The sequence below is a fragment of the Rhea americana genome, unplaced genomic scaffold (assembly GCF_003343005.1).
Source record: "Rhea americana isolate MKP2758 unplaced genomic scaffold, rheAme1 scaffold_88, whole genome shotgun sequence".
Taxonomy (NCBI): domain Eukaryota; kingdom Metazoa; phylum Chordata; class Aves; order Rheiformes; family Rheidae; genus Rhea; species Rhea americana.
Genome location: NW_028187066.1, coordinates 2,286,933 through 2,299,792, shown reverse-complemented (window position 1 = coordinate 2,299,792; position 12,860 = coordinate 2,286,933). Strand labels below are relative to the sequence as shown.

The window sequence follows — 12,860 nt, the reverse complement described above, 5'->3', positions numbered from 1 at the left end:
CATGGCGGCGGCCGCGCCCTGGCGGGGCAGAGCAGGGCGCGGCGCGAGGTGGAAAAGCAGGAAAAAAAGCTTCTTTTTTTTTTTTTTTTTTTTTTTTTTTTTTTTTTTTTTTTTTTTTTTGGTCTGTCTGTTCCCTAATTCAAAGGACCTGATAGCGGAATAAATTATAAATAATAGGTTTCTTCTCCGCACATTCAGCACGGGAGATTTCCTGGTCGATATGCTGTAGGCTGACGACGACAAGCTGGTTTCCATGCACAGGTAAAGGCAGGTGAATTTTATAGGTAGTGTTTCTTATATACAAATAAGCCCATCTAATGTTTCTTGGCATTTCAATATGACCATCAACCATATTAGCTTCTTCGGGAGCAAGGAAACAGATAAAATGAGGCCAATACTTTATATGAATTCTGAATTGCTTTTCTGTTAAGTCTTCATTTGGGATACATTTTTGAAATGTAAAATTAAGAATCTGAGTAATGAAGTTGTTAAACTCTAAAACAGGATGTGCAGAGGTGTTTGCTCTGCTAGACAGAAGAATACCCATTCAATGTTAAGAAGAAACAAGTTTTAATTGTCATTTTAATCAGTAGAAGTTGGTATCATGAGCACTATGGCTCAAAACGTCAGAATAAAAAGTATTTTACTTCTGGTGCTTTATTAAATCATGATTAAAATCAGTGGATTATGTCAGATTAGGGAGAATGGAGAGGGATGTGTGTGTATGTACATGCGCCCACAAATAAACATGCATATAAAGATGGATTTTATTATCTGGTTAATACTTTGTTTTGCAAAATTAAAAGTATGTAACACTTTAAAAGCTAGTCTGCTTTCACAGCAATTTTACAGGACAAATTTTAGGCTGAAGCTTCTGCAATTTTATATTTAAGATCATATATCTATCTCATTATTCAGGACTTAAGAAAAGGGAAACAATTTCTTCGATCATGTCTTAGTCATGTATTAAAATAGGAACATGAATTTTTTATATATAYACTCTTCATTTACCAATTCAAACAACTTGGATTGCAAAACTGAAAGTCTGACAAGTGTTTCAACTTTCTGATTCTAGGAACACAAGTTGTAAAAACACTATAAAAGTCTCATTAAAACTGCCATTTCATATTGAATTTTAAAGAAAATGCCAGTGGAAATCTTTCTACTGCTCATGTGCTTCAGATTGGCTCTTAAGAGAAAAGCTTCGTTTTGAACTATATTCCAGTTCTGTGTACTCTTTACAGACTCAAAGAAATTGTTTAAATAGTTTTTTAATAACTACYACCACTAGATACCTATTCCTAAGAGCGTTAATCTTAATCCTAGGGAGTCCTTGCAGGAGCCAGTATTTATATTTTTTTGTTTTATGTGGCAAAATAGATTGGAAGGAGGGTTACTTTATCAAAATCAGGAGCTAAATTAAAATGCAACTGTGTATTGCCATTATACAAGTGTGATTAGGACACAGGCATACATTTAACTAGAAGTTAYCTGTTTTTCCATATGAACCTTAGTTTATACTTAAGGCAACCTGTATCTCATTACATGATTTACTGTTATGAAGAAGTCTTACTCAGTATTGAAGTGACACCAATGCAAACTTCAGATAACAGGGTTAAGCATGGAAAATAAAAACACATTACATAGCTAAAGTATTGCCAACTTCAACTTTAATAATGGAACCATCACTTGCCACTTCAGTAATAACTTTAAGGGGAATACAAACTTCCCTATAAAAATAAAAACAACTTGTCAAAATTATAAATAGTTTAATGTTTGTTTTTAAAAGACATACATTTTAATGTTTCCCTGCATTTCCCCCATATCATTTAATCATTCTGGTACCATCATATAATGAAATGAAAACAGTTTTGCAACAGAGCTTTCATAGTTTAATTTGACGCTAAAATTAAAAAGAGAAATACTGGCCAGGCGTGACCATTTCTTTTAAGCCAAAGCTGTTGTAATCGCCAGTGTGTAAAAAAATAGTAATAATAAATCCCACACATGACATCTTATAATAATTAACTGTGGACTAAGAGAAAATTAAAATATAATAAGTTTGTTTTGGTCATTCCCCCTCCCCCCCCAATCAAAACTTGTAGTGCATACAACACTGATTGAGGTTTTTGGCTAAAGCAAATGCAAATGTGCCCACTTAAAAAGACTGATAGTTCAAGTAAAAACAAAATTCACATATTTATGAATATAAACTCCACTTTTAGACTCAAACAGTGTTTAAATCTGAGCAACAAATGGTTCAATGTTAACAGCTATTATGTAATGATTACATAGTTATGGGCAGATAGATAAATTAAATAGATCTTAACAGAATACCCATCAACATGCTGCTGTATTCATAGAAAAACAAACTTAACAAAACATAAAAGCATTCCCTGAACCATTATAAAGTGTCTCACTTGAAGGTAATGTTACTAACTCACACATGCACTACCATGTTACATGTGAAATTAAAAACGTTTAAACAAGATATGCCATATATATACTTTATAGTTAGTCCTACTTTTAATTTTTCTTAACACTTTAACACATTATGATTGTCTCATTAAGTTCTCAAATTCTGCAAAAAACAAAATTGAAGAGTTTTTTTTTTAAAAAAAAAGTCTGTTACTGAGGAAAGGAAACAAAGGCACAATTACATCAAATTAAGAGGAAGAACAGAAGCGTCTTGGAGTTACACACAGTATCCATTAGATGTCACCAAAGTGTTAACAATTCCTTGGGAATTTACAAAGAACATCTTAAGATAAAAAAAAAAAAATCTGCTGCTCTTAAATCTTTAGCAGTATTTCTTTTTAACTCATTAGTTTCCTTTCTAGCATAATGACTAAAGGTATCAGTTACTCAAATCTGCCTCATGCTTCTATTGCACACCCACTTCTTTGGTTTCTTTTGAACATGCTTTAGATAAATAACTCTGAAAAAAGAACAATTACATTTACAGAAAGGTAATTTTTTTTCTTGCTACATTTTTCCTACTTTTAAATCAAGTAAATCAGAAGTCTACAGAATTTGGTAATCAGTTGTTCAATTAAGAATTTTTAAACCGTTAGGAAAATAACTGAATTACTAAAAGCAAAACTTACTAAGCTCAGTCACCAACACAGCTAATAAATTCTAATCTCATGCTAAACTGGGAACATGAATAAGAAATTCTGCTTTCTTTGCCTGAGCTTTTAGCAAACAAGGAAGCAGAGGAAGCTATTTTTATCTTTCAAATACGATAACTTTAAATTGTCCAGCCTAAAAATGGATCAGAGCCAGCAGAAAGATCTGACTTACGATAAAGACCAATGCATCTGTACTTAAAAGTTTGAACCTAGACCCTCCATTACCACGAGCTGGGTACTTCTCATGGAGTTAGATGAGATTAGTCATCGTCCACATTTCAGAATTCAAGTAAACAGCCACTTGCTAGCTTTGCTGCACTTCTCAACCCCCCACTATGCATTTAGGAAACAGCTTCTCCAATAATGACCTGTATGTGCAGCTCCATTTCCATTCTTACTTAGTTTTCCTCTCTCATTCCTTCCCATTATGTCTATTAATTATTTCTCTTCCAGTGTGGTTTATGCAATTTAAAAAACCCTAAAAACTTATTCACAATATTATAACATCGTAAAACTTTACTCTTGTAAAATTAGTATTTTAACTTTCCTCTGTATAAATACTATTTCCATTTAAAATGAGTCCTCCTTTGTCAGCTGTTACAGTCCTTCCTCAGCTCTCACCTTCTTTTCAACTTTCTCTTTACCTTTTCCAGGAAGACTACTTTAAAGCCTTCCACAAATTTCACAGAACAAGCCATAAAATCTCACATGTTTTCCACCTATAACAGTTTTTCAAAATTATACAGTAACTATTTGAAAACAGAAAGGTAGTGCAAATCAATTTTATCTTAGCAATAGTGCTCCAACTGATTATCATCCAGACAGTTTTATTTCATTTTTAACTGATCAATTTGCACATCCTTACTTGTAAAGCTACCATTAAAGCAAAGAAGAAAAAAAAATCTTATTTCATAGCATCCTAGAAAATTGATTACAGTTTCACAGCTTGCACCAAGATAACTTGGAAAACTCTCTAGGCACAGAGGGTTGCAAACTGATGTACAAACATGCAGAATCCCTTACTTGTGGGTGCAAGATGCTAAGTGACCTGGCTTATGGAACTAAGTCTATAGCAAAATTCAGGTACCCTAGCATCACAAAACAGTCTTCTGAATAAAGAAAACTACTCTTTGCTGCTCTTTGTACATTGGGTTTGGCATGCTATATGGCATTCGGTAGCGTGCATTTTTCCTGAGTGTGCTTTGGCCCCCTTTTAACCAGGTTTCCACACCCCACCAAGGGCTTCTTCAAGTTTGTCTCTGTAAGCTGCATAACGCTTCTTTAAGATTTGTAGTTGCTCATCTTCCTCTTTGTCCAGTATACGCAAGAAGTTCTGTAGTTCAGGAAGACTAAAAGCTTCCCACTGGAAAGAAAAAAAGAAAAGATGAATGAGATGAACAAGAAATACACCAGTAATTTATACATACAGTATAAACAAAATATTTGTTTAAACAAAAACCTAGCTACTCAAAACAACTTAAAACTGAAAGAGCATCAGACACCCTCCTTGCAAATCTCACAGTTCTGAAAACATTTTGTCTTTTAAACTGTTTCTTTTTTTCCTGTAAGTAACAATGGGTCAGTCTAACTACAGATGAAGTGTTTACAAAAGGCCCAAAATAAACACCGAGGGGAAAAAAAAAAAAAAAAAAACACTTCTACCATTTTGATGTACTACATAAAACAAGCTGAAGGCTTACTTAGCAGGCAATTACTTTTTAAATTGATGAATGTTCCTTAATATCAAAGACAGGAAACACAACCTTCAAACTTTTTACGTACGCTCGTAAACATGGTCCTATACTGTCTGCACCAGCCAACTAGATGACAACTAATATAACTGTGTTAGGAAATGAAATTTCCTATGAAACCTGCAACCTGGCCACATCTTATGTACTTACAGGTTTCTATTCTAACACGTTTTGACTAGTGAAATAGAAAGGATGTAATGCACCAGATAATGCCCTTCCAGATGCAGTAAATTTCACCTTTCTTAACTATTCCAACTTCAAGCATTAAATATTGACTAGCTTTTGTACCAAGTTTTACGTATGATTGTTAATATTTTATTTTTAAATTAAGCCTGATACTCAATACCATTAACGTCTTTGTGATCCAAATTACATGTTTGATCCAGTGGATATTTTACAGGCTACTGAGGTAGAAGGATTTACAAGGAAAAAAGTGAATAAACAGTTTTGTGCAGAGTTTTTTAATTTATTTTAAAATAAATAATCAACCAAATAGGGCATGCTGCAAATTTAAAAGTAAACAGATTTATTGTTGCTTTTGGTTTTTCATGTCCCCATTGTGTATGCTGCACATGTACACAAAAATGGACCCTCACATCAGCACAGACCAAACAGAAGCCCATTCATCCATGAATGGGAACAATTCACACCCCCTCCCCCCAAAAAAMCCCAAAGCATGAGCGTAACATACCATAACTTCTCCAGTTTCATGCTCACGCAGAACAAAACTGAGCATTTCTGTTCTGGGGCCTGCCACCAAACGCAGGTAGAGTGGATGTTCTCGGTCTGACAGCTTGCATGTATAAACTGCAAGAGAAGAATGACAGTAATTATCATCCTTAAACATCATATGTTTCAAGTGTTATGAATGATTAATGCTAGCTGACGTTAAAAATTTTAGAAGACGTGCATCTGTAGCCACAAAATTTACACATTCTGCACACTGTTTTGTATAAATGTTTTAAGACAAATGTTTGGACAAAATATTTTAGGGAAAGCTGAGCACAACACTGATGGTAACAGTGCAACAGTGCATTCAAATATGAATGAAATGACTGTGACCTGTCAGAGGCAGGAAAGAAAAGAAAATACAATACTGCTATAAATAAGCATTTAAAAGATCAAAGCTGCAGTGTCACCATTCTGAAACCTTTTCACTTAAGGTCTCACATACAAAAAGTCTAGAAGACAACTCTGCCTGCCTGACAGCCAGAAATGTCTTAGCAGCTGACTGCTGGCAAGGTCCACTGAAGAAGCTGGATTCTAAGTACAAGAACATCAAGTTGACAAAATTATTTTTCACTAAGTTATTATTTTTTGCATCTTCTGGTATTTTCAACCATAATATATACTGAACTTAACACCAGTCAGTGCAAGAAGAGAGTCACATGCACCAAGTAGCACTTTCAAACTCAATGCAAAGATTGAGCACATGCCCATGATACTAATCACTTGAATAGCTGTCTACCATTGTGGGGATTTCAGGTATTAGTGACATAAGAGTTTCTAATCTGTCCTGTAATTTAGTATCACAAATCTGCAATATATTAGTCTATCTCAAGTCTCAGGGCTCATTAAGGGGGTATCTTAAGTGAAAAGTAATGGACTGCAAGGCACAGGAGATCAATGCAGATGATTTAATGGGCACTCCTGCTTTCAGCTCTGTGAAATATCCACAATTCATTTACACTCGTACACACACTACTTTTCACAAGAAACAGATAAGACAGCCTGAATGTGAGAGAGAGACTGTCATTTTACCCAAATTCTTCCACTCTGTTTATTTCAAGCATTCCTGTAACACAGCTCCCAACCCTAACCACTCCGCAATCAAAATGCCACAATTTATTTTCTACCTTGATCTTCCTTGTGACAGCGCTTATAAAGTGCAAACTTCGCAGGGTTGTCAGCCACCAAAAACTTTTTGAGCAAGGCCTCAATAACTTCACGAACAGTATTGGTGCTGCTGATGTGAAGTGTATTCACATAGCCATTTGGCAAGTAAAAAGCAGTTTCGTTATTGCTGTGAGCACACTTTCCTTGGTTCAGGGAAGACTGTACAGTGATAGGTCTGCATAGTTCCATCTGAACTTTGATGAAGCCAGTGTAAATCCCATTTGAGTTCTACAGTAGGAAGACAAGAATCAAACAGTTAAAAGTTAATAATGACCAGCTATGACATATTTTTAGTAGAAAGAACAGATTATGTAATGTTCACAGTAAACAATTAAAATACCATTGTAATATATAAGATCACACAGGAAAGATGCTGTTTTACTAATTTAGACATTTCTTTCTGCTATTGCTGCGAAATAATAATTTATCTTTTAATTATTGTAACTGAATTCTAAGACTTTTAAGATGCCATCAAGCAAAAGGCATTATGAATCAGTTATCAAGTTTTCACATTGGAAAAGAACTGTGGAGCAGGAAAAGACCACACAAATGCTTATTAACCACTGATTTTATGCAAGTACAGAAATTATCTCCCCACATTGCACCTGTGCTTGTCAAATTAGTCTAAGGGATTTACATGCTCAAATCCTCCTCTAATTCAAGGAGAATCAGAATAAATACTAATCTAATCAATATTTAAAATTATTTATTCCAATTGCTTCTGAAAAAGAAAATAGCAAAAGTTGTCAAACATTGAGGTAGAGGACATCAGGCAACCTAGGTTTAACACAGTAAACTCTCGACCGTATGAAAATACGTAACAAAAATCTCTTTAGTAGACAGTCGTTCCTGTATGGTTTAGGACATAATGAATTTTCTAAATTTGCTTATATGTAAAGCATCAGAAAAATCTGGAAAAAGATTCAAATACAGTTTGCTAGGCAGGTAAATCTGAATTTTATTAAATTGGTCTGGAGCAGGCTCAGCTGTGTCCCAGACCTCATCCACAATCCTTGGAAAAATTTATATACACATTCCATTGTCTATGTTAGGCAGGAGGGGGGCAGGGGAAAAAAAGTTTCATCATGCTGAAAAGCTGCAAGACTATACTGCAAATTAAGCCTCCTACAATAAATACTGTATGTTTTAAATTTTCTCATTGGTTAAACATCTGTATCAGAGAGATACTTAACAAACATTTATCCAGAAAGGGTAAAGATACCTTTATATTTACCAGTTAAGAAGTTTTTACCTGACAAATTTATATTTGTGTCAACTACAAATTTATTTTAAATGCATTAACATTTCAAATCGCATATAGATTTGTTCCTACTACAGTTTCTTTCATTCCATATAAAAGACCTAAATGGATTACAAACATTTCAGATGCAAGACTGAATTTCCAGATCTAAGAAAGAGCCTACAAAGTCATTAACCCACAGACAGTTTCATATGTAAGGTGCTGAGAATAAAATGACTCATAATGCACTATAAGGAGTTACAAGTCAATGTTCCTATCGTAAATTACAGGAATTTTATGCAAATCTTACCAAGGTCATCTTTAATTTATCAGTAACAGATGAGTTATAGCTTTGTATCTTCTCTTTAACTTCTTCTTTACTGAGATAAACATGAGGTTCTCTCTCCTTCTGAACATCCTTCAACAACAACAAAGACAGCAGTCTTAGAAAACAAAGTTAAAACCAATTCACATGGCTTTGGATATGAACATTCTTAGTCCAAATGATAATTATTTCACCAAGTCTCGATGTACAGTAATTATCAGTACAGCAATAGGAAGGATTAACAAGCCAGACAAAACTAATGAAACACTGGAACTGAATGGAGACAGTTAAATCAACACACCCAAAAACATTTGTGTCATTTTTTCTTGCCAACTRTTTCCATTCAAATATTTATCAGCAGTATGTAAAACAGCTCAGCTCATTTCATGGCTGGATTTGTTCATGTCAATGCTATTCAGTATTGTTAAGAATATAGTTACAAATTTCATGAAATACTACTTAGGGCACAAACAGTGAAATATTTCTAACTAGACAAAGAATATATACAAGAATAGCAGCACGTATTAACAAGTGACACCAATAATCCCCAAGTATGCCAACAATGTAAGAACATCTCTCCATTCCAGCATGACAGCATGTTACACACAGGGTCACTGACTACTATGTGAACCATCACAAGTTAAGTCTCTAGCTGTACCACATTACACCAAATTCACATTTTTTCAACAGGGAAGACCCTACTGGATTTTTCAACTGCTGCTTTTATGAGCTTACTACAGATCTTACATGCAGCAGTAAAAAACAGTCCCTGGAGTTGGATTTTATCCAAACAAACATTTGTTCCCAGTCCACATCACTCCAGCAAACTAGCGTTATAAATACACTCTGATTTTTACCGCTAGCACAAATGCCTTATATAGTAGGAAAGAGTTTCAGCTCTCAGCTTTAATGATTTAAGACACCATTTAGAAAGGGAGACTTGAAGGCTTGAAGACTTCAGGGTACATCTGAACACAGGAATACACATTTACKGTATGAAAAAACTGCCAAGTGACAGCATTTCAGCCTGTCATTACAAGCACATCCTTGTGGAGCTCATCTTAAGAAAGGATTTCCTTGACTGCAGCAGCCACTCCAGAACCACCAGGAGTCCTGTACAGCTCACGGCACACCTCAAAGACACTTCAGTCCACCAGAACTGACCCCAAAGACTAGGGGGAACTATGTCTGATGTGGAACTAAGTTTCCAAATTGTTGGAAATAATTTGCAAAAATTGTTTCTGTCTCCTAATTTAAAACCAGCTAGTTTTTGCTCTTCAGCTTAGTTTTGCTTTTCCTATATGGTATTTTGCTAAATGATATGCTAGGGCTCACATTCCCAGAGCTATAAAAAGGAGAACGGGAAACCAGAAAACCTGGATTCCTATCTGGGCTTAAATACTGAGGGTTTTTTTTKTTTGTTTGTTTGTTTGTTTGTTTGTTTGCATTCAGAATGCATAGCTTTATGCCACAGACTAGGAAACTGAGGCAAAAAGGAATACCTGCAAAATACAACTCCATGATTAGTTCCTTAAGCACAACTCTTACTATGATTCTGTAGCATCTTGCACAGTAGCCAGCTCCACTGTCACATATGGCCAGTCTATTACAAAATACTAAATCACTGAGTGTTTTCAGAATCCAAGTCTTCTTTCTCACTAGAGAAATTAAGCTTTCTTATCCTTCTGTTTTTCATCACTCCTCAGAACTACCACAATAAATGCAAATACAGCTTCATCTGAACTTTCCATGTCCTCAGAGGCTCCTGTAGGTTTGTAGCATTCTGTTTGGGGCCAGCTGAATAGATAAAAAGAGGCACAGAGAAACAAAGCCAAGCAGTATTTTTTTCTCCAAAATTAAAGTAAATGCTGTTGTTGTTTTCGCACTTACAGTATCCACCAGAAACAGGAATACTCTAAATGCTGACTTCAAATAATGTTTTGGGTGGTGGGCTGAGGAAACCTTCGCAATGGATGCTGCAGGGACATTGAGCAATCTGCAATCCTCTGGCCATAAGAATGCATCAGAGCATCTCTAAGCTTGCACTAAAGAAACCAAGCTCTAACCTGGAATAATCTTAGTCTTTATAGCTGCAGCCAAGCCCTCCCACATGAATGCCAGTCAAAACTCATCTTCTTGAGACTCAAGCAGCTTGGGGTTCATGCCTCCTCAATCTGCTAGTACTAATGACACTGAACTGCCAATGATGACACCTCAGTTTGAATATTTAGAGTTATTTCATTGCTGATTGTTCAAGCAACATTGACCACTTCTCCTATGCATAAAGCCTCAACCTGTATTTCAGAAACATCTCATTAGCTTTTGTACATCTTGAGGTTTAATCTGACAAAAAAATGACTTTTATTAACTGGAGATTACAAGAAGAACCTATTTTCTTTAATGGCACAGGGTAAGTTCACAAAGCTGACAGCTAGAAAACATCCTGTCTACGTAAAAAAAAAAACACCAATAAAAAAAAAAAAAAAAAAAAAAAAAAAAAAAGGTAAACAATTTATTAAGAATGAACAAGTAACAAGTAACTTACTCCTATTTTCATATGCAAGAATTTTCATACATGTTTCTGCTCCAAAAAAGTTACATTTTCTAACAAATTAATAGAAACTTCATTCTGTAATATACTGGCAACAAGTATATAACTCATTCTCTAAACAACTAAATCTTCAAATATTATTTTAACAGCATGTAGTGCACGCAAAACTGAACCAAATTAAAAAAAAGGGGGGGGGGTGAAGGGGAAGGAGGCACAAACAGCAGAACTACCAGGATAAAAACATAAGTTCTTAGAACGGACTCACCCTTAAAACCCAAAAAGCAAGAACCTCCTCCCCCCTCCCCGACAGAATCCCTGTTACATCAGTCATCATTTTCACCTCCATCCATCATCTCTAACCATCAAGACCTGAGATTTTGACTGAACAGTGGAGGATACCCGTCACAAGAAAGGAAAAGTGACTGTATCCCAACAGAAAGCCTAAGCCTGACAACGCTATGAGTGAATACAGGACTATTCCCCCCACTCCCAAACAAAAGCTCAGAAAACCCCAGCTGCATGCATATCAGGGGATATGCTTCAAACAAGCAAATGAGAAGTCCTTGCTAGCTAGACACCTGTGCCTAGAAAGAATTACACTGGTGTCACACAGACTGAAGAGAATAAATCCCACGTGACTGCTGTTAGAAGAGCCAGTGAAGAAATATCTCATTGAATTTATTATGAACAAGAAGGCTTCAGACCACTATGATTCACTAGGTCATTCTCGAGGCATACCATGCATCCAGAGAGCACACCCAGATGTGAGGCACCTGTGTGTTTTAGTTTACACCTTACCAACACACAAAATAAACCTGCTGACAAGACAGTATACAACTTTTCCCCAACAGCCTTGATCACAATATATGCCTTGCTCTCAATATACAGTGGCAATTAATTTTTGCCTCTACAGCTTTATCTAGGCATGTTCTGAGTTAAAATGAATAAATGAATTTTCTTTGACCAGTGTACTTAAAAGGCAGGGGAGGGGGAAATTTAGCAAAAATCTTGTTTCCCACAATTCTCTCTGATCCTGTTGAATTAGTCACCTCATAACAGCATCTACTAAAGGAAATCCTCTGCTAACCCTGCTTAGGTTCGGCTGATCAAATTCCACTCTGTCATCTAAGTAGAGGTATCTATTTGTAGAAAACCCCAAATCATCCAATACAACAACAGAGAAACAGCAATAATTAACTAATCTGCACCATGCTTAGCGATATGCTTGTATCACCCTGTTTGGAAATGGATGCTAAGTAGTTGAAAACACACTTTCTCAGAGCAGGACTACTGAGAAAGTAGCTACTCCAGCCTTAACTGTTTTATGAAGCTAGAAGCAAGGGGCACTTCAGAGGTAAGATTKATTCACAGCTATGTCTGGCATCATCTGTTCCTGTGACAGTTCTGCCTGGTATAGAGAAAGGAGAAGTTACTTTATGTCATCTGATGCTCAGCAACCACAGACCAAAGGCAGCCTTTTTCACTGGGGCACTCCAGTGACCCACGCACCGCTCTGTGATCACTGGCACTGCCCCCACAGCCACTGCATGGCAGATACACAAGGACGCACTGCACATGCAGCCAGCCATGTCCTTCCTGTGCCCACTCAGAGGCAGCGGATTCATCTCCCAACTCCCTGGGACGCACGCCTTGCACAATACGCAACATATAGATTTTGCTGGCGATGAGTTTCATAAGCACAAATCCCTGTTTACATGGCAGAGTGAAGTATCCGCACAGGCAGCACAGTGGGCCGTACTGTGCCCTATTTTCTCAGACGCTTTCCAGACCCAGATGCTGCTGTGCTTAGCAAGGGCACTTTTGGGTGYTGGTGTTTGAAAAAGGAAGTTTCTGTATAAAACAACACACAAACATTTAAATATTGTTTTGTTCAAAATATCAAACCCAAGTTAGGTGCAGCTTCCCCATTGCCAAGTGTTAACCAGGTCACAAGACTATGCTCTCA

The 12,860-nt window shown here is 36.2% G+C and overlaps 1 protein-coding gene across 1 annotated transcript in view; it reads right to left on the bottom strand.

Moving 5' to 3' along the window:
• Positions 1-1,653: 1,653 nt before the first annotated feature.
• RASSF3 (Ras association domain family member 3) overlaps positions 1,654-12,860 on the bottom strand; it is a 52,443-nt gene continuing 41,236 nt past the window's right edge. The window contains exons 2-5 of the mRNA XM_085323836.1: positions 8,329-8,436; positions 6,739-7,006; positions 5,574-5,689; positions 1,654-4,494 (exon numbers count right to left, since the gene is read on the bottom strand). Coding sequence (XP_085179962.1) covers positions 4,345-4,494; positions 5,574-5,689; positions 6,739-7,006; positions 8,329-8,436 — 642 coding nt within the window. The 3' untranslated portion in view covers positions 1,654-4,344. The remainder of the gene's footprint in view (positions 4,495-5,573; positions 5,690-6,738; positions 7,007-8,328; positions 8,437-12,860) is intronic.